Source organism: Phascolarctos cinereus, unplaced genomic scaffold (genome assembly GCF_003287225.1).
Source record: "Phascolarctos cinereus isolate Bilbo 61053 unplaced genomic scaffold, phaCin_HiC Scaffold_9;HRSCAF=440, whole genome shotgun sequence".
In the NCBI taxonomy this organism is placed as follows: Eukaryota; Metazoa; Chordata; class Mammalia; order Diprotodontia; family Phascolarctidae; genus Phascolarctos; species Phascolarctos cinereus.
Window position 1 is genome coordinate 203845707 of NW_027556402.1, and position 21677 is coordinate 203867383.

Genomic DNA, 21677 nt, shown 5'->3' on the forward strand with positions numbered 1-21677 from the left:
TCCCAGACTAACTGGAAAAGCAAGCCCAAGTTCTCAGGAACCCCTCCCTAGCTCAATAAGTGATTCCCTCCCCCAAAATACAACCTCAGACACAATGGACCTGTGTGTTTCTGTATGTGTGGACAAGGATCACATCTTATTTATCTTTCTGTCTCCCTTGGCACTAAGCAAAGGGCCTTGAACACAGCATGTTAAATAAATGTGTATCTGTCTCTGTGTCTGGGTCTGTGCCTCTCTAGGTGTCTAGAGAATCAGAAAGGAAGGGCATAGCTGTGTGTCCCTGTGGACTCTGTCTAGTGACATTTCTGCTTCTGTCTGTGGTGTAGTGGAAAAGGTACTGATTTCAGAAAGCTAGGCTGATGCTGTGACTCCAACTCAGCCTAGCTGTGGGACCAAGTTTGGGCGACACTTAACCTCTCCCACAAAGCTGGGGGCAAGAAAATACTTTGTATGTAGGAATGTATCCAAATAGAACTTCTGGGTCTATGTCCAAGTCTACAGGGATATTTCTGTTTCAGGTATCTCTGTGGTAAGCCTGTCTCTCTGTGTATGGGTCCACCAGTAAGAATCCCTCAGGTTGGTCCCAGATCCTTCTCTCCTCAGCCTCCCTCCACCCCTACCTCTTTCCCCTGCCTTGTGTCTGAACCAAACAAGCTGTCATCAAGGTCAGGATGTGGTTTAGGGGAGTGTTTTCTCTCTCCCCATCCTTAACCCTTCTCATCCCAGTTCTGTCCTTTCTCATGTACTTCTCCTAGTTTCTGTCACCCAGGGACAGAGGTAGGGCTGGTTCCTGAGACCGAATGAAGTTGAGACTGCTCTCCCTCAGAGGACAGGAGGATGTGAGCTTCCTAGATGGCCCAAAGGGAAAAACTGGCCTGGGTCTCCTCAATCCTGAGGAAAGGGATATGGATGTCTGGCCTATACTAACAGGCCTATCAAGGTCATACAGGAGAACACCAGAGCCCTTCTATCCCTATCCAGCTATTCTTCAATCTCCTCTGTCCATCCACCTCATGCAGTCACCAAACACCACTGGACTCCTACTAGAACATGGATTTCTATTTATCTTTTAAATCCACTTTGCCCATATATCACATTTAATCACCTCCCCCCCATTACCCTCTCTCCATTCATCTCACCAGCTGTTTTGTTCAATCATCCCTCTTTTTCTCCATCACAATCCATCCCTACATATACATTTCTCAATCTATTCTGTCCATATTTCCCACACAGAAATCTCTCCTTCCCTCTCCATCACCACCTATTCATTCCTATCTATCACTCTCAATCTGTTTTATCATCTCAGTGCATTCACCTCTCTTTCCATTACCATGGGTTTATCCATCTATCCATTTATCTATCTAGACATAACTAGTGAATCCAAGGATTCTTTTCTTCCTGAACTTGTGGTACATTTCCATATTTCTGTCCATCCTAATCCATTTATCTGAGCCCATCAATCCACGCATCTGCAAATGCATCTCCTCTCACCACTGATTACTAAACAATATTTATACTTAGAAACAGGAAACAGAGCTAATGAAGGTGACAGAGAGGCAGGAGGAAGACTAAAACAGCTTTATTATTCTCCAAGACAAATGCTCCACTTCAACCAAACCAGTCTTTGAACTGTTTCCATAATACAGCTCCCCTCACTCCTATCTATCTGCCTGTACATCTGTCCCCTGACTCCACCCATCCTTCCATCCATATGTTGACCACAGCTGGTTTCTCCTTGCCAAGGCTAGCCCCTGTACCCCTCTTTTTAAATTAATTAGTTAATTAATTTTTAGTTTTCAACATTCACTTTTATAAGATTTTGAGTTCTAAATTTTTCCCCCTCACCAAGATGGCATATAGTCTGATATAGGTTATATATATGCAATCACATTAAACATTTTTCCACATTAGTCATGTTGTAAAGAAGAATCAGACGCAAAGGGAAAAACCACGAGAAAGAAAAAACAAAAACAAAAACAAAAAAAGAGAGAACAAATAGTATGTTTTGATCTGCATTCAGACTCCATAGTTCTTTCTCTGGATGTGGATAGCATTTTTCACCGCGAGTCTTTAGGATTGTCTTAGATTATTGCATTGCTGAGAAAAGCTAAGTCTATCAAAGCTGGTCATTGTACAACGTTGCTGTTCCTGTGCCCTGCACCCCTCTTAATCCTATCCCTTACCACCTCCTCCAAGTCCCTGCTCCCTTAATAGTCCCTTCTATCCAGCAGCTTCAGTTTCTTTATCTCTGCTAATTCCTCTCTCTTTGCTTGCTACCATACTCAGGCATTTCCTATTTGATCAAACCTTCCCTGGACCCCACTCCCTCATGCTGACTTCTCATTTCTCCCCTTTTCCACTAAGCTGAATGCATCTGATGAAGCTTCTACTTGACAGCTCTTTAAATACATGAAAAAAGGACCATGCTTCCCTCTAAGTCTTTTCTTCTCCAGACCAAACACCCCCAGTTCCTTTAATGAATTCTCATGTGACATGTCTCCTGCCTTGTATACTACTCATCATCATCTGGACACATTCCTTCCTAAAATGTAGAGGCAGATGGTCTACACTAGCTGCCTTCATTTCAGACTTAGGTGATCGCTATTAATAGATGGCAATGTCATTTACAGAAACAGGAACAAAGATCAGGACCAGAGATATAGATTTAGGTAAGAACTGAACAGACATGTCCATTGAAGGTGTCCAAAAAAAATGGCTGGGATCCCTAAGAGAGTGTTGAAAGATGGTCAAGGGAATATTCTTTAAGGAATGTTCACATTTGGTAGCAGAGTACAGGAAACAAAACCAGTTAAGGAAACAGAGAAAGAGAATAGTCAGAAAGGTAGGAGGAGAACCAGAAAGCTCTGTTTTTCCTGAAAACAAACTTCTTCAACAAAACTGGTCATGGTATTGGCCTTTAGGTATGCCATACTGAATGCCTCCTTTCAAACCCTTGCCCTCACCATTCCTTCTACCAAGGATCCCCTCTCCCTCCTTATTTCCACTGTTCTAGGTCCTACTCGCCCAGTCAAGGCCAAGTTCAAGCCCTCCAAGAAGCTTGCTGTAACTACTCCAGCTCCTCATGATGTCTACCTTCTCTGAGTTCCTACAGTACTTAGTTGGAATCACTAATCTGACCCTTAGTATATGCTGATATAGACTGTCATTTATCCTGCTAGGTATATGAGAGTATCCAAGAATGTGAGAAGCATACCAGTGGGAAGCAGAATGAGCCCTGGGCTTAAGATTCAGGGCTCCACCACTTGATAACTAGATGGTTGTGGGTTAATCACAAAATTCATGAATCTCAGAGTTTAGAAGGTATTCAGAGATCATCCTGTCCTACCTATTCCTGCAGAAAAATCCCGTCAGAAGCTTCTCCAAAAACTCCTGTCCACTTGTTAAGGCCTTCTAGTGTTTGATAGGATCAAGCCTAATCCCTCTTCCATGTGAACACCTTTTAAATATTTTTAAAAGAATGACCAAGGCTCTGTAAAGTCTTCTCTTCTCCAAGATAAGCATTACCAAATCCTTCTAATCCAACTAATCCACTTTATATGGCATGGTCTCTAGTCTTGGACCCTGGTTGCTTTCTTCTGAATACATTCTAGATTATCAGTGTAAAATTACACAATTTGGCATATAGAACTGTATCCAATACTATACCACTATCCCTCTCCCGGCCTGTTTTCTCATCTATAAGATGGAGACAATAATCCTGGCCTTGCCTATTTTGAGAGGATTATATGAGATAATAGCTGAGATAGAACTTGGAAAATCATCAAGTGCCTTGCCCTCAGGAAGCATCTTTTCTGAAGATGGAAGGCTTAGGGGAGACAAAGTGGGTAATGGAGGCTGCAGTCTCCCAGGGAATTGAGAAGATGATTTCTTCTTAACCATAACTCTCCCTGGAAGGAGGAACAGGTCAAGGAACTGATTAGGTGACTTCCTGAGGAGAAAGGATGAGCATGAGGGTTGGGAAATCAGACTCCTCATTCTAGTGAGTGGAGTGGTCATTCCATGATATTCCTATCCCCCATCATAGTTGAAACTAGATTAGAGTTTTCATGTTGAAAATGTCTCCCAGAGAATATTAGAGCTAGACAGGACTTGAAAATCTGTGTAGTATAATACCTGAGAGAGGGGAAGGGAGCTCCCCAAGGTGATACATTAAATCACAGATAGAACTGGGACTGTAATTCAAGTCTTCTGACTCTGCCTTGGGGTGGAAAAAGTCTAGTGCTGACATAATGGATGATTAACACATGTGACCATGCTGACCTGCACATTCTCACTCTCTTCCTCCTTTCCTCCTTCTTTTCCCTGTTTAGAGAAACCTTCTAAGGGATGCTTAAGCCACTCCAAGGCAGTAGTTTGAAAAAGGAGAAGCATTTTTAGCAAGGAGGAAAGGTCTTTTTTACAGTGGCTGGCTTTGGGGCTACAACTAGAATAGCAATAATTATAGCTAACAGTTGCATAGCAGGTTAAAGTTTGAAGAGCACTTTACAGACACCATCTTGTTTGGTTCTCATTATCCTGACTTAATAGAAAACTGAGGCTCAAAGAGTTTAAGTGGTCACATGACTAGTATGCATCAGAGGCTAGATCCAAACCCAGGTTCTCCTAACTCCTGAGACAATGCTTCTTCCACGACATGAAATTGCCGTTCTCCTCCAGAGTGTAAACTCTGTCCAGACCATCAGTCACTAGAATATCCAGGTCTCCTGCAGCCTCTGTGCACCTGGGTTAGCTTGACTTGTAATCAGTGCTTTTCAATTCAGGACAATGAGACAATACTCCTATGTATGAGATGGAAGGTCCTGACCTTATTCCATGCCCTTGGCAGAGCCCAGGCTTTGGCTACCGGGACAGAGCCAGGAGAAGGAGGGAGACAGAGAGACAGAGAGAGAGTGCAGCCAAGGACCATTGGCACAGAAGGGGATAGATGATTGCTGAGCTTGGTTACATACCGGATATCTTTTGCCACAAAGAGTCCTGTTGATGGCATGGTTGGTCCGGCTATACCAGAATGAGGATAAGGGAGATCCTTGGTGAGAGAAAGACTGGTTGAGAGTAGGGGTGGCACCTCTTTCCTTCAAACTCTGTGGTCGAAAGACAGATACATATATATCACTTGTATTATAGTTGTTTCTTTCCATGTCTTATTACTGCTACTAGAGTACAAGCTCTTTGAGGGCAGACTGTCCTTTACCTTCGTACACCTAGCACAAGGTCCCACATAAAAATGTTCATCCTCTACTTGCAGGTATCCACCAGCACCCCAGTCATTCTCCATCCTTGCTCAAAGAATTTGTTTCCTAGCTTTTCTCTCCACATCAATCTCTTGATTTTATTCTTGGCGACTCCAATACACAAGTTGATGTCCTCCCACATGCCCTGGCTTCCCAGTTCACTAACCTCAGTTCCCATGAGCTACTCCTCTACCTCAGCCACATGCACAAATAGCCATATCTAGGATCACCTACAAGGGTTCAGCTTCTCCAATCCAGAACTCAGAAATTCCTTAATCAGATCATAACCTCCTAATCTTGTATCTCTTCCTATGCCTCATCCCACCTAAATCTATTCTTCCACGTGGAAATCTCCAGTAACTCCACCCCTCCCTATTTTCCCAGTTCATCACCTTTACTTTGGCCTCACTTTTCTCCCTGTGAATTCCCGATTCAATATTTAACCAGTTCAACCGGACACTGTCTTCTAACCTCCAATCCCTTTGCCCTCATGCTATTGCTTATCCCTCTCCAAACTCCCAACGTGACTTCCTCCCACCATCTACCATCTTCACTCCTATCCCACACTGCTGAATACCAATGAAGACAATCACAGAACTGTACTGAAGACATCCTCTCAGCCTCTACAAATACACATCACCTACTCTCTGCACCCTCGATATTGCATGGCAATCCTTTTACTCTTAGCATTGTTCCAAACCTTCTCTTCTCTCCTCAAGCCACTTATACTATTTCCTCTCAGAAGAGAACCTGTCTTGAGGCTTTCTCTCGTGAGCTCTCTTCTTTCCAATTCTACACCACAAATACCCTCAGCTTCACTTTTGTTTTTGCCTCTGATGAAGAGGAGCTTTTTCTTGTCAAGACTAACCCCTCTCATTTTTATCTCTAAATCTCATACTTTCTCATCTGAGGGCAAGGGAGGTGGTACAGGGTGCAGGATTTAGAGTCAGTAAGACCTGAATTCAAATTTTGCCTCAGATACATATTCACCAGCTGTGTGACCCTGGATTAAGTAACTTAACCTCTCTCAGACTCAGTTTCCTGTTTTGTAAAATGGGGACAATAATAACACTCTACCTCACAAGGTTGTTGTGAGGATCCAATGGGATCAAGAGTTAATATATATAAAGCATTTTTGCAAACCTTAAAGTACTATATAAATCCTAGCCATTATTATCATCACCACCACCACCACCATCATCATCATCATCATCACCATCATCATTACCATCTACTATAGTAATTTGGCCCTTTGATACCCCTCGTTCTCTTTCTAATCACTTTCTACCCCACTGGCTTCTTCCTTGCTTCCCATAAACATGCCCAGATCTCTTCCATCTTTAAAAAACCAAACCAAACCAAACCACTTTTCTTTGACCTCTCAAGCTATGGTCTTATATCTTTCTACCCTTTCACAGCCAAATTTCTAGGAGGAAAAAAATCCATCTTTCCTTAGGGCTTCCACTTCCTCATCTCCCACTCACTTCTGAACTCCTTGTGATCTGGCTTCTGATCCCCCCAGTCTCCAAGATCTCCTGATCCCTCCAGGGTTACCAGCTATCTCTCAATTGCTAAATCCAAAGACCTCTTCTAAACTTTCCTTCTTCCCTGCAGTGTTTGACACTGTTGATCACCTCTCCCACCTGGATAATCTCTCCTCCCTTGGTTTCTGTGACACTGCACTCTCTTGGTTCTCCTACTTGTCTGACTGCCTCTTTCTCAGTCTCCTTTGATAGATCATCATTCAGGTCCTACTCCCTATGCACAGAGATGCCCTAATGCCCTGTCCTGGGCTGTCTTCTCTTTCTCTCTCCTTCGGTGAGTTCATCAGCCACTAGATGACTCCCATCTCTACACAACCAGCTCTTATCTCCCTTCTAAATCTCCAGTCCTTAGGTTACTAACTGTTTGATGGACAGATCCATCTGAACTTCCCATAGGCGTCTCAAATTCAACATATCCAAAATGGAACTCATTACCTTTTTGCTAAAATCTACTCCTTTTCCTAACTTCATTATTTCTTTAAAAGGTACCACCATCCTTGCAGTCCTCCAGGTTTTCAAACTTTAAATCATCCTCTTACCTTCTTTATTCTCCCTTACCTCCCTTATCCAACCAGTTGCTAAGCTTTATTGAGACTATCTTCATATTTTTTGTATCTATCTTCCTTTCTCCATTCACAAAGGTAACCAATCACCTTATACCTTATATCACCTTTATCATCTTTTACCTAGAGAACTGGTCTCCATGCTTCCAATTCACCCCCTCCCACCAATCCATCCTTCCATCCTTTACCTACCTGACATGTTAATACTATTAAAGAGCAGGTCTGACCATGTCATTCCCTCTACTTAAGAACCTTCAGTGGCTCATTAGTGTGTCTAAGATAAAATATAGACTCCTTTAGCATGAAAAGGCTCCAATCTATCTTCCTAAATAGGTATCACATTATTCCCCTTACATACTCTATGGTCCAGACAAACTGACCTACTTTCTTCTCTCCACACAACATTCCATCTTCCACTTCTGGATCATTTTATGCACAGCCATCTTTGAAATGCTCTTCTTCTTCTGCCTCTTGGAATCTCTGGCTCCCTTCAAGAATATGCCCAGCCACTACCTCCTACCCCAACTATTAGTGTTTAATAGTTATCTCAGCATAGATGATTCCCAGATCCACATATCCCGACCTGGTCTCTCTCCTGCTCTCCTCTTGTGAACCTCCAAATGCCTATTGGATATTTCAGACTAAATGTTCAGCAGACATTTCAAACTCAACCTATCCAAAACTGAACTCCTTACCTTCCCCCCCTCCAAATTCATCCCCTCTTTCCAAATTTCTCTATTTCTGTTAAGGGTCCTGCCATCTTTCCACTTCTCAGTCTTAGTGTTGTCCTTGATCATCCTCTTTGATCTGACATATCTAATCAGCTGCCAAGCTTGTCATTTCTACCTCCACAGAATATATTATGCATCCATCCCTTTCTCTCTATTCACATAGCTGCCATGCTAGCACAAGTGCTTATCACTTCTCCACTGGACTGATGCAAAAATCTCCTGGTTGATCGTCCGCCTAATCTCTTCCTGTGCAAATCGAGCCTTCACACAGCTGCCAAATGATTTTCCTACAACACAGTTCTGACCATATTAGTCTCCTATTCAAGAACTCCAATAACTTGGCACCTTTGTAGCAGTTGTCCCCATGCTTAGAAGACACTCCCATTTTATCTGTTTTTTAGAATCTTGGTTTGTAGAAAGCAACTTCTTCTACAGAAAACCTTTCTTTATCTCTCTTCAAAATAGCTACCTTGTATTTATTTTTGTTTATATTTTGTACATATTTATTTATCCAGATGTCTCTTAAAAGAATTCAAACTCCTTGAGGGCAAGCATTCTTTGGTTTTGTATTTGTATCCCTAGTACCTAGCACACTGCTTGACACATTGCTGATGACTGATTCTCTCCCCTCTCCTAATTACTCCATATTTACTTTTTAATCTATTCTGGATTTACCTGTATACAAGTTTCCTCCCCAGCAGAATATCGTTTTCTTGGGGGTAGCAATGGCTTCATTTTTGCTTTTGTATGCTCAGTGCCTAGCAGAGTGCTTGCAAGACATAGCATGTGCTTAAATCCTTGTTTAGTTGAATTAATAAATACTCTGTATTGACTTGAGAGCTCTGTTACTGTACAGCCCAATTCAGGAGCTGTCCAGGGTTGCTTAGTATGTCCCCAATCGGCTCCTTACACCTTTCTTAGGGCTCAGTCCTCCCCTAGCCCCAGACCTTAGAGTCCTCCTCCTTGACTCCTCCTTTGCCCTGAACTCCCACATCTATTCAGTCAACAACTATTTCCATGCTATCTCTCACATCTGTTCCCTTTTCTTTATTCACAGAAACACCTTAGTCTAACCCTTCATTATCTTTCACCTAGACTATTTTTGGAGCCACTGGAGTTTTTTAAGCAGGTGAGAGATATGGTTAGATCTGCATAAGGAAGCAAGGAGATGGGTTAAGAGGCTAATTTATAGTTGGTGATGAGGAGATGAACAAGGGTGGGGGCAGCAAACAGGGATAAGGACTGGAGCCATGGTTTCACTGGGATGGGGAACTCCTTCTACTAATGCTGGTTGGCACTTTCTTTGCTACTTCTAGTCCTAGAGAGTTGCCTCTCAGAGTGCTGTAAGGCTGACTTGTCCAGGGTCACATGGCCAGTATGTGTCAAAAGACAGAATTTGAATTCAGGTTTTCCTGACTCCAAGCTCTCTACCTACTGTGTTAAGCTCTGTCACACAAAGAGAAACAGATGGATATGACAGATATTGTGGAGGTGGATGGAATCTATAGGAATTAGCAACTTATTGAATGAGGGGGATGAGAAAGAAGCATGAGTCAAAGATGACACTGAGGTTTTGAGCCTGGATGACTGGATGTTAGTGCTATCAAAAAGATTAGGGAAGTTGGAAGGAGAAGCAGAGTTGGGGGAAAGAAAGAGGGGTGTCCCTTAGACACTGTGCTCCCAAAGGGTTAGGTCAAGGTCTACTTCTTCTTTGCCTTTCTTATAGTATGGCCAGGCACAGGTCTGACAGTGGGGGAGCAGGAGAGGGAGGTGGTCACTGAAGTCCTATGATCGATGGAGAGGAGATGGGGACACTGTGGGTATGACCTGAAGAAAGAGTCTCTCACTCTCTAGCTTCTGCTGGGGATCATCCCTTCAAAGGGTTCAAGCTAAAGAGTGCATAAGCAACCAAAACATTAGCCCTGACTCTTCAGAAAGGTTCCTAGTGTCCTAGTCCTGACCAGAGACCAACAGAGAGGATGAAAAACTCCCCCACATAAAACCAAGAGATTAGGCTCAGAGTTCATCAAAGCCCTTCCATCAGAGATCTCCAAAGCTTCCCAGAGCACCCTCCCCCCCTTCCCCCAGTGACACCCAAGAAGCCATGCAAAGAGCCCTCTAAATTTTCTTAGAAATCCTCCAGATACTTTAACATTCTCTGAAGACTCCTAGGCTTCTAGGTACACCCAACAGCCATATAACTCACTGACCTGAGACGGGTACTAGCGGGGAAAACTCAACGGTTCTTGGTCCCAGTCATTCCACAGGAAAAACTGTTGAAAGCCAAGGTTCCGGGGCTTCCCCTGACCCAGCTACATCCCCATGATTTTCCTCCCCATGGCCTCAGCAACACCATTCAGAGAGTCAAGGTGCACCCAGTAGTATCTGAAGATCAGTACACAGCTCAGGGACAACTCTTCTTTCTTCCCAGGCTACCAGGAAAGGGTGAAGCCCAGCACATCCGGGGAAAGCTATCACACTTACTATGATCAACTGATTCCATCACACACTAAGAGCATAACAGTAATAACTCCTTAAATTTGTACAACACTCGACATTTTACAAATTGTTTTCATTTAAACAATTTCATTTCATTCTCTCAACAACTCTGGAAGGTTGGCAACAGCTCCGTTTTTTCAGATGAGGAAACCCAAGCCCAAGGTTATACATAATAGTCAGACCTGGGACTTCAGTGTAAATTTCTGATTCCCAGTTCAGTCTTCTTTCCCCTACCACAGGCTTCACTACATGTCCTACCTATTGTATCTGACATAGAAGTTTCCCCAAACTTCTTCCTCTCTCAAGCCTCCATGCAAGAAGCCCTGTCTACTATCTCTTTAGGGCTTAATAAATGCTTGTTGACTTTCAGTGGATGACCTTGCCTACCACTTCCACAAGACAGTATTCTGCCAATAGTTCTTTCAACTCTTAAATATATCTCTAAATCTCTTGATGTCTTCACCCATCCTCAATTCTTTCCTTGCTGTCTTAGGGGGCTCACCCCTCCACCTAATGCCTTTAATCTGGTCTCTATACAAGTTGTTTCCACAACTGAATGGAAGATTCTTGAGGGCAGGCATTGTTTTATTTTTGTCTTCATCTCCCTATCTAAGCCTAGTATGACGTATGGCACTTATTAGGGGCTTATTAAATTCTTGTTGATGAATCCCTTCCCATCTCTTTTTTAGATCTTGGTCTCCTACTCTACTGTGTCCCCTTTCTGAGAAGGTACAAATATTTCTAGTTCTTCCATATTCTTAAAAAGCTTTCATTCAATCTCATTATCCTTTAAAGATATTGTTCCATGACTGCACCTACATAACCTATATTACATTGCTAACTGTCTTAGAGAGGAGGTGGTGAGGGAGGGAGATAATTTGGAACTCAATTTTTTAAAATGAATGTTAAAAATTGTCTTCACATGTAATTGGAAAAAAATAAAATACTATTTAAAAAAAGCTACTGTCCCATCTTTTTCTTCCTCTTCACTGTCAAAATTTTGTTTCTAGCCATTCTCCCTTCAATTCCTTGCAGTCTGGTTTCTGCCCTCTCCACTCTGAGGTTGTCAATGACTTTTTCCTCTATCTTTATCCTCCTTTACTTCTCTCCAGTATCTCACATTATTGACCATCCCCCTCGTTCACAACATTTTTTCCTGCCTTGTCTTCAGTGACAGCGCTGTCCTGGATCTCCTCTCAACACTGACTCCTTTCTAGCCCCCCCCCAAAATACGCATCCCCTAAGGCTCTGTCTCATGATAATTTATTCTATTCATGCCAATGACTTCAGCTATCTTATCAAGGCACATGACTCCCAATTCTTAATCTTTAGCCCTACCCACTTTCCTGAGCTCTGGTTCTATCCTGCACAATTCAACTTGAACATCCCATCCAGAAGACACGGGTTTAAATCACACCTCTCCAGCGTACAATGTGCCCTTGGACAAGTTACTTAACATCTCTGGGCCTCAGTTTCCTCATCTACTAAATGGGAGGGTTAAACTTGAAGGCCTTCGAGATACTGCCAGCTCTATCTCTATGATCCTGTGACCTTCAACCCAAACTCAATGTTAGAGGCAGCACTGTAGTGGAAAGAACCTTTGCATGAAAGCCAGTATTTCTGGGCCAGGCTCTGCCACTAAGGATATCTGCAACCTTGGGTGGAAAAGGGCTATAACAGCCCTTAACAGATTTAAAGTCATTTTGTTAATCTCTAGGGCACAAAGATATACTGTGGAAAACTTAAGTTGGTCATAAAATAATCATACTTGGTATAATTATTTTTTACTAGACTTGGAGAATTTGCTCTCTCAATGCAGATGGGCATCTTATAGTCTTAGAGCACTGCTTGAGGCATTGAAAAAAGCCAGAGACAGAAACTGAACTAAGCTCTTCCAGACAACGGTGACAGTATTCTCTTTGTTATCGTGCTAGAAGATATGGAAGGGGGGAAAAAAGCAAGAGGAAAATTTTGAGAGGAAAAAATTTGGGAATTATTTTCTCTCCTATTGTTGGGGAGAGGAGAGGGGAGACAGCTGAAAAAAATTACTGGAATATTTTTCAAAATTATTTTTTATCTCAGAATTGACCATTTAAGATCATCTCTAATCATTGAGCCTAGAGAGTCAGCCCCAGACACCTTCAAACCCTCAGCATCTAGGGGAGTGTTCAACTCTCTCACTTCCACTTATACAGCCACCAGCAATAGGCCCTATTTTCATAGGGTTGAGTTGGAAAGGCACTTGGACATCACTTAATTCAACCTCTCATTTTTTATAGACTGAGGAAACTGAGGTTTAAAGAGTGCCAAGTAGATAATTACCCAAAGTCAGGCAGCTACTAAGCAGCAGTACTGGCACTAATATGGAGATCATAGTGTTATATAGATCTACAGCTGGAAGGGACCTTGGAGACCTGTAGAGACCACCCTTTATGATGAGGAAAATGAGGCCCAGGGAGGTTAGGTGACTTGCCTAGGACCATACAGCTTGTCAGTAACAGAGGTGGGACTTAGTCAATAAGCATTTATTAAACACCTACTATGTGCCAGGCTACTGTGTTAGGTAGGCACTGAGAATACAAAGAAGCTGCCCTCCAGGAGCTTCCAGTCTAATGGGTGAAGACAATATGCAGAAGTATATAATATAAATATACAAAATACACTTGAACAAGTCTTGGCATCACATTCACTAAGTCATATGGCCTCACTAGGTCTTTGGAGTCTTTCCTTGGGGGCCTTTGACAAAGTCACCTTTGACCTCTTTCATTCTCCCCTACTACAGAGAAAATGGCTCGAGGATACCCCACCCACACCCCATCTCCTCCAGGGACCCTCCCCAGCCTCCTTAGAGCGCTCCCAGGGCCCCAGGAGTCTGGAGAGAGGGAAGGCCCCCTCCCCCTTAACTGTCCCTCCACCTCACCTGGGAGGAGGCTGGGTCAGGCCTTAGGGCGCGTCCAAGGGCAGCTCTAGGAGGGGGGGAATTAGAGGAGGAAGGGAAGGTGGGGCCCGAAGGAGCTCCTCCTTCCCCACCATGGGGGAAGGCGCAGAGCTAGAAGGAGCTCCCTTCACATACAGAACCTGAGGGGCAGAGTCTGAGGAAGCACCCCCACCAGAGAAGGGGCGGGGCCTGAGGAAGCGTCCGCCCCGTGATGAATTAGGGGGCGGGGCCTGAAGAGGCTCCCCAACCAGAGGAGGGGTGTGGCTTGAGGAAGCCCCCTCCGCTAGAAGTGAAGGGGCGGGGCCTGAAAGAACTTTCCCGCCCCCTGGTGGATTAGGGGGGCGGGGCCTGAGGAAACTCCCCCACCAGAGAAGGGGTGGGGCCCGAGGGAGCTCCTCCACTACAAGTGAAGGGGCAGGGGCTGAGGTAGCTTCCGGCCAGAAAAGGGACGGGTCCACTGTCTTCCTGGGAGCCAGGTCTACTCAGATATTCACTTGCCCCCTTGGGCATGGACTCCGTTCAGTTTCTATTTCCAGCACTGACCTCTTTTCAGAGCTCCAGACCTGACAGGTCTCGGCCTGGACAATCATGTGCCAGGCACTGTGCAAAGTGTGCCTTTTTTCTTTGCTTTGCTTTTTTTGGTGAGGGGATTGGGTTAAGTGACTCGCCCGGGGTCCCACAGCTAGTAAAGTGTCATGTGTCTGAGGGCACATTTGAACTCAGGTCCTCCTGCCTCCAAGGCCGGCGCTTACCCACTGCGCCACCTAGCTGCCCACAAGTGTGCCTTTTTTCAAAACCAAGCCTACCTGTCCCTTCCTTCCATTCAGGCTTGAGAGCCCGGCTTTTTCCCTTGGACTCTTTCCTGGTATCATATCCCAGTGTTACCAGGTCCCATGCCTTGGACCTTCACAATCTTTCACATCTGTCCAACGGTCACCATTCTAGTACAGAGGCCCTTATTGCCAGCTAATTTTGTACCAGGGGCAAAAATGTAAAATTGCGCCATCTGAGTACATGCATATTTTATCTATTTTTCTGCCTCACCTTTGGCCTGAGGCTTGCTTTCCCCTTGTCACAGATCTCATTCCTACTTACCGGCACTATTGTGACAGTCTCCTAACAGGTCTTTCCTCTCCAACTCCATCACTCACTGTCAGAAACATTCTGTGCAGAGATCTAGTCATTGCCATTCCTCTGCTCAAAAATCTTCAGAGGTATCTTTGCCAAGACTGGAGTTCAAATTCTTTTTGCTTGGCATTTGAGGCCTTATATCATCTTTTTTTTCTTTTTTGGCTAGGCAATGGGGCTAAATGACTTGCCCAGGGTCACATGGCTAGTAAGTGTTGTGTGTCTAAGGCCAGATTTGAACCCTGGTCCTCCTGAATCCAGGGCCGGTGCTCTATCCACTAAGCCACCTAACTGCCCCTGCCTTATATCATCTTGAGGTGTTTTACTAATCCAGGCTTGTTCCATGCCCTTCCACCCACCCAGATTGTACTGTTATCAGCTGCTTCCCATCTTCACCACCAAAAGCAACCCCTGTTCAGTTTCCTAGCTTGCTTTTGTTCACACTGATGATCTCTATGCCTGGAATGCCCCCCCCTCCCCAGCCCCACACACTTTTTCTTCTTTGCCTACTGAATTCCTAACCCTTCTTCCTTGAAGGCCCAAACTCATATGCTTTCTCCTCCATTTAGTCTTTCCTGATTTTCCTCTAGTATTTGGTAATAACCTTCCCTCAACCTGTATGTACAAGGCACTTTTTCACCTAATGGATTTTTCACGTAATATTATGTTTTTTAGTTCTCTGTATTTGCCCTACTAGAATCTGAGCTCCTTCAAGGGACTCACCCTTGCCTCCTAAAGGGAGCAAGCAGAGGACCCAGGTTAAAAGTCGCAGTTCATCTATTTAATACCAGTGTGACCTTGGGAAAGTCCCTTACCTCTCTGGGCCTGCTTCCTCATCTGTAACATGAAGGGGCTGGATAATCTTTAAGGTTGTGTAGCTCTGATTGTCTCTCCAAAGGATAATTTTGTAGTCTGAACATGAGGAGATTTAGATTCTGGGGATCCTGGGGACCATGGTTTCCTATTATGGCCCTAGGATACTGCTTCTCCCTCATCTCACCTTACAAGCTGAGCCCTCATCAGTCTCCTTACTAAGCTTTCCCTTTTGTCTGTCTCTTTAGGATGTGTGTGTGTGTGTGTGTGTGTGTGTCTTTAGGATGCGCACGTGCGAGCGCACACGACCACCTTCCTGTGTGTCCAGAAGCAAGAGAGTGGCGTCTCTCTGATCACACCAAGGTTCTCTGAGGAGTCTCTTCAAATACCTGAGGCCTGAACAGGGGAGAAGGTGAGGCCTCTGATGGCCCACTTGGTGGAACAGCTACAGCTGCCCAGATGAGCCTGGGGACACAGAGTGGCAGAGGGACGCAGGAGCTGCTGGGGGCTGACTCTCCCTACCCTTTCTCCAGGCTTCTTGCTGTCTTCTCCACATGCCAGGGCTCTTGGCCCTGCTCAAACCCATAGGAACAGTCAAAAAGGCATTTTAATTAGCGGCGACAGTTTATTGGTTCTTAGTGTCAAGTCTGAATTACAAATGTGAAAGTCACAGACACAAACCGCAGTTACAAATATGTCAAATAATATAAAAATAAGTGGAGGCTAGTTTTATAGACCCACTGAATTGAGTGTAATAAATACAACAATAAGCCAGAAAGCTTCAACCACACCATTCAGTCTCACTGAAGTTACAGTAGTGTTTGTAAAAACAAATTTTTAACTTAAGTTGCAAATAGTAAAGCATCAAAAGCTAGTATAAAAGTGGCTTTTGGCACATTGTCCACGGGCTCGAGGGTCACATTTGACAATTTTGGACAATTATGAAGGAGTACGTGTCCAACCCAGGTTGATGGACACATCTTTACAAATCTGTCGACAATTAACCCCACGAGACAGCTGGACACTCACAGTTTACAAGCTTCTATCCTCGTTACAACTTTGCCCATTATAGAAGCCCAAAGGGCACCCCAGAGGTTACCACTGTGCAAATTCTCCAAAATCCCAAAAGAACTTGGAGAGAAATTTTCCTTGGCCATCCCCCAGGGTCAGGGTCTTGCCTATGGGGCTTCACAGCTGCAGCCCAGATCCTGGCTCAGGGCACTACAAAAAGCCCCTTGATAAGGTGAATGAATTCCCCACCCCTTACCCCCACCCCAAACCAAACCAACTATAACTTCAGAAATTCTAAATCCCATTCACTCCAGGTGATACAAAACCTAAGCTGCTAACAAGGTCAGCAAAAAGCAGGTAAACCCCTTGAGGACTCGTGCCTGCACTCTGGGACCTGGAGCTCCAAATGCATGGATTCACTTCCTGTCCCTCCATTTTTTTTCCCTACAGTAAAAAGATAAGACACAGTGTAATGGCACTTCTTTTTGGGCCACTGGCTGCTCTGAGGGACGGCACTTTCCCAGGATGTACAGTAGCTGAAGGTCCTCCTTCCTGGGGTAACTCATGCTACTATATGTCTCAGAGCAGGCTATGGCAGAACCACTAATCCAAGCCAAAAAAGGTGGCTGACTTTTAGGAACCTCATAAAGAGTTCATCTAGCAGAGGCCAGCCCAGGTCCAATCAGGCCTGGCATAGGTGCCAAGCTCCAGGATCACCATTCACAGGTGTTAGTCCTCAAAGAGTTTATACAGTTTAGCCAGAGGTGCTAAGACTCTTCAACTAGGTTAACATGGCGTGTGTTACACTTTAAAGTCCTTTCACCAACATTGTTTTGTTCTTTTCGATTCAAAAATGAGGGGAAAGAGAGCGAACAGTCTGGGGGTGGAGAGCTTTGCCCTTTGGCCGCCCAGCTCCAAGCGGACACCCCTCATCACAGCTTTGCCATTTGGGCTTCATAACATCTAAAAATGAACATTTTCAAAATCACAGTTTTATATTCAGAGCTGAGGTAATCACGTAGTCTTTGATCCCAACAGAGGAAATTGGAACAGTACCACAGGTTGGTGAAAAGACTTTTTCCATGGGTATTATACAGTCAGTCACCAAGAACACTGCGCAGTGAGCTATACAGCAGGGTCTATGCTATGCATGGCAAGGCCAAGAAGCTGACGCTCTCTTTAAAAATGGATTCTTTGTGCAGCAGGATTCTCAGACCCCAAAGCTGTTGGGGATTCCCCCAACCTCCAAGAGAGTTTCATGTAAAACTTCATAGCAATAGTTGAATGAATTGGCCCACTGGTGTCCCCCCCCCACCCCAAATGCTGCACAATTTCGAGTTTTTAAAAAGAGTTCAGCAGAACAAAAAGAAGCTACAGTATCTTCATCTATTGTTTAATCAATTGCACTTAAAAGTCTATACAGTTATTGATCCCCAAGCAGAGACAACGAGCTAGTCCAGGGCCTATTGTCACTGCTTTTCTGCACCAGGCATGTAAGCTGCCCAGGCAACAAAGGATCCATATGGCTTTGGCATCACCTCAGTCCCTTCTCATGGCAGGCATGGGAAGGGGCCAGCCAAATGGTGTCTTGGAGAGGACATGCTCACTTGGGCATTTCTTTTTTCAGATGCCTTTTTCAATGTGAGGTTTCTTGCTCAACAGAATCTGGGTTCTTGTCACCTCAGTTTAAAACAGAGATCATTATCTTCTCCAACACAACACCTGTGACTGGCTTCCAAACCTGGGCAAGCCCCTGAAAACAGTTTTGCTACACTAACCTTGGCAGGCACTAAGTACAGCGAAGACCCACATGCAGTCATGCATGGAGAATTCATGGGACCCCTCAGGAGCTTTCTACTTGAGGCAAGACTTGTCTCCCTCTTACAAATCTCCCCCGAGAGTTAAAGCTCACTAATGGTGTCACCTATGTGCTTTGTAAAGAAATCACATGTTTTACCAAGTCCTAAGGCATGCACAGGACTACACTCTAAACTTGGGAGGCTCAACATGACAACACCAAAGTCCATAACAGAAACGAGGCCTAGAATTCGGAGCCCGCACTCGCCCCCATCTAGACTTCCCTAAGGGGCTGCCCTGGCAGACACACAATCCCAACTGGCCAAGTGTGCTCTGCATAATAATCAGTCACACTTGCTTTAATGTCCTACTGAAACCAAAGCTACTGGAAGGAAGCGTAGGACACCAAACACTTTGCTTGGGCAAAAGAAACAAAAAGTATTTTGAATATGTTTGCTGGAAGACAGTGGCATTTCCTCTCCCTTGGGAGCCAAAGCCAGAGGCAGCAAGAGGGCTTGGGGACTTGGAGTAAATTTTCCACAACTAAGTCTTATTGCGTCATATGTGTGCGGCCAGGACTGGGAGGAAGTCATACCACAGCAAAGGCCTGACCCTCCTCGGCCTTATCAGAGCTATCTAAAGCTCCGTGGAAGGAGAGCAAAGAGACAGAGGCAGAATCTATGTGGGGGGAAGTCCAGCAGGCACCTGGCAGGGTGACAAGAAGCCCAACTCAGCTCCAAACCCAGATAGTACTGGCTAGCCAAGGACACCAAGGAGTGGTCTACAGAACCCAGGAAACCCAGCAACGCCAGCTGCGGGAGACATCGGCCTCATTAGGCTTCTTCTAGCCTGGGAGGGAGAAAGGAAACCAGCCATTTTCCCTCATATCACAAGTAGCTGGCCAGAAATCTCTCAGTCTCGGTGAAGACTCTTGTCACCTCATGTGCTATCTCTTGCAGGGATCTAAGGGGCCTTGGCATTGACCACGGCTGGGGAGTGGGGGCGGGGGACACTGGACCTTTGGTTGGGCCCTACACAGGAGGCAAGAAAAGTCCTACCTTCTCTCCTTTTCACTCTTACCACCAGCTTCATAAAGACTCCACAAGATGAGGGAGAGAGGCCTGAAGTTCCATGCTTTCTCCAGACTCTAACTCAAGACTCAGGTAATGCCAGAAAAGTGAAAGGTGTGTAGGTAGCTCAGGAGAACTCTTCATGCAATCCTAATAGTCCCTTACCCTTGAAGAGCACTTCCACCCTCCCACAAGACGAGAAATGGCACAAGCCTCCTTCACAGGTTTTTTTTTTTTAGACCAAGACAGGATGACTAGACTGCAGACAGCACTTGGGGGACAACAATCCCGAGACTGCTTCATGGGGTGTCTCCAGTCCCTCATTCTCCTCTGCCCTTGCAAAAGGGAATAAGGGACCAGGTGATGATTCTGAGAAAGCACTGTATCTTGAATCAGGACCACATGCAAATGACACAGCACAAACAGGCAGACCAGAGTGAAGAAGCAGCTTCCTGCCAGGAAACATGTCCTCAGACACGTCCCAGAACGCCGAGGGGCAGACAACCCCTGAGTGTCTCTGACCATGTGAGAACAGGGACGATGTATGGAGGTGGCAGCCTCGTGGCTGGCACTTGTGCCCAGGTCTCTTGCCTGGGCACAGAGAACCTTGGTGGGCTAGCTCAGGGGCTTCTGCTCAAATAGGTCAGGATACTCCTGTTGCTCCAACTCTCGGTTGTACCTCTCAATTTCCCGGTTTGCTTCCTCCACATAATCATTCATAAACTGGTCCATTACTAATTTCAAATTAAGGAATATAATTCAGTCTGTTGGAATCTACCAGCTAAAAACTGCCCCTGACTCTGAATAATCGGTGGCCTGAAGGGATGAGCTCTGCTCTTCATTACTCCTTGCTCCCACGCTGACAGGAAGAAAGGACCAGCCCTTTGAGAACACAGCTGGTGTTTCATGTATGGAATGCGACAGGTCTTATGCTGGGGTAAGGGAGAAGAAATGTCCAGTGATTATAAGGAGGCTGGGATGACCCCCCTCATTCTCATCCATCCCCAACCCTAGAATGAGAAAGAGGCAGGAGAAGCAGACTGTAGCTAAGAAGCCCAGCAGCAAAGGAAAGGACTGACTTTTCCTTGGACAAACATCCACAGACAAAAGAAGTCAACCCTGCAGTCCAGAGTCATTTGCTGCAATACAAGCCAACTTGATTTGGGCCTGCATCATGAATCAGGGTATTGGTGAGCCTGTCCACACCTACCCTTCCCCGCTCCTCCTCCCCCCGCCTCATGAGGGAACATGCCACTAACTGGCTCCACACGTTGAGATGAAGGAGAAACAGCTTCCTCCTTGCCTCCTTTCCCAGCCTCAGCCTCACCCATGCTGTAGGCAGAGGCTGTCCCTGTGCCCCTCCTCTGAGACCTCCTGTCCTCCCTCTGCACAGTGACAATGGCAATGGGCCGGGCGGCTGGCCTGACATCAAGCTGCCCCCTCCCCTGGGTGCACACACATTAAAACCTTCTGCTCTGTGCTCGAAGGAGAATGAGAAGGGAAAGGGGGAGACAATTTCCTTCCTAGCCTAATTACTGCAGTGCTTTTCAAAGGTTAAGATGCACAGTTTGCCTCCACAGTTTCCACCACAGAACTTAAGACCTGAGCTCTGCTTTTTGCATATCCAGTGATTCTGGAGAGGCAGAGACGGGACTGCACAATGGCTGTGACTCAAACCTCCCACAGGAAAGCCTATCTAAGCCTACACCTGGTTTTCTCCATAGCCCTGCCATGCAAGGATACATGGGTGATAATCAGTCTTATCACCAAAGAAGTTGACAAATTGGGTTCCATTATAAAAATAACCTGCAGGCAGGGGGTCCAGGTGGCGTTTCACCTGCAAGAAACAACAGAGATCATTAAAAATGCCCTGCACCTGCTCAGGTCCCCCTTGGCCAGCTTCGGTTTCTGCCCACCCTTCCTTTCCTCCCAGGCCAGGAGCCCACCTCTCTCATCTCCTTTTCTCTCCCCTCACCCCAACCTCAAACACACAGGGGAAGGTCTCCCTGCACAATCTGAATACAGCCTCCCAAGGGAGTAGCCCCGTGGAGCCAGTGCCCCTTCCCCTCCTCCACTTTACCCCACGGCAGGGAATAGATTTCTGACCTTTGGAGCTGCAGCAGGAGCAGTAGGGGGCTGCCTGCCCCTCGGGCTTCTCTCCCTTGGGGCACAAGTGGGATCTGCTTTATATACCCCCCAAATGAGTAGCTGTTCTCACTACTTCACCCAAGATCAAAGCAAAATCAGCTCCCAGTAGGGGCTGAAATCTTACCCATTAATGGCTCCATCCATTGGTGGGCCATACCCTGAAGTGCCCATAGATCTTTAAGA

General features: G+C 45.4%; 1 protein-coding gene across 1 annotated transcript in view; it reads right to left on the reverse strand.

The window, feature by feature from the left end:
* Positions 1–16073: 16073 nt before the first annotated feature.
* The window catches only part of DNAAF9 (dynein axonemal assembly factor 9), a 173456-nt gene continuing 167852 nt past the window's right edge, over positions 16074–21677 (reverse strand). The window contains 2 exon segments of the mRNA XM_021005399.2: positions 16074–20080; positions 21090–21183. Of these exon segments, the coding sequence (XP_020861058.1) occupies positions 19962–20080; positions 21090–21183 (213 nt within the window). The 3' untranslated portion in view covers positions 16074–19961.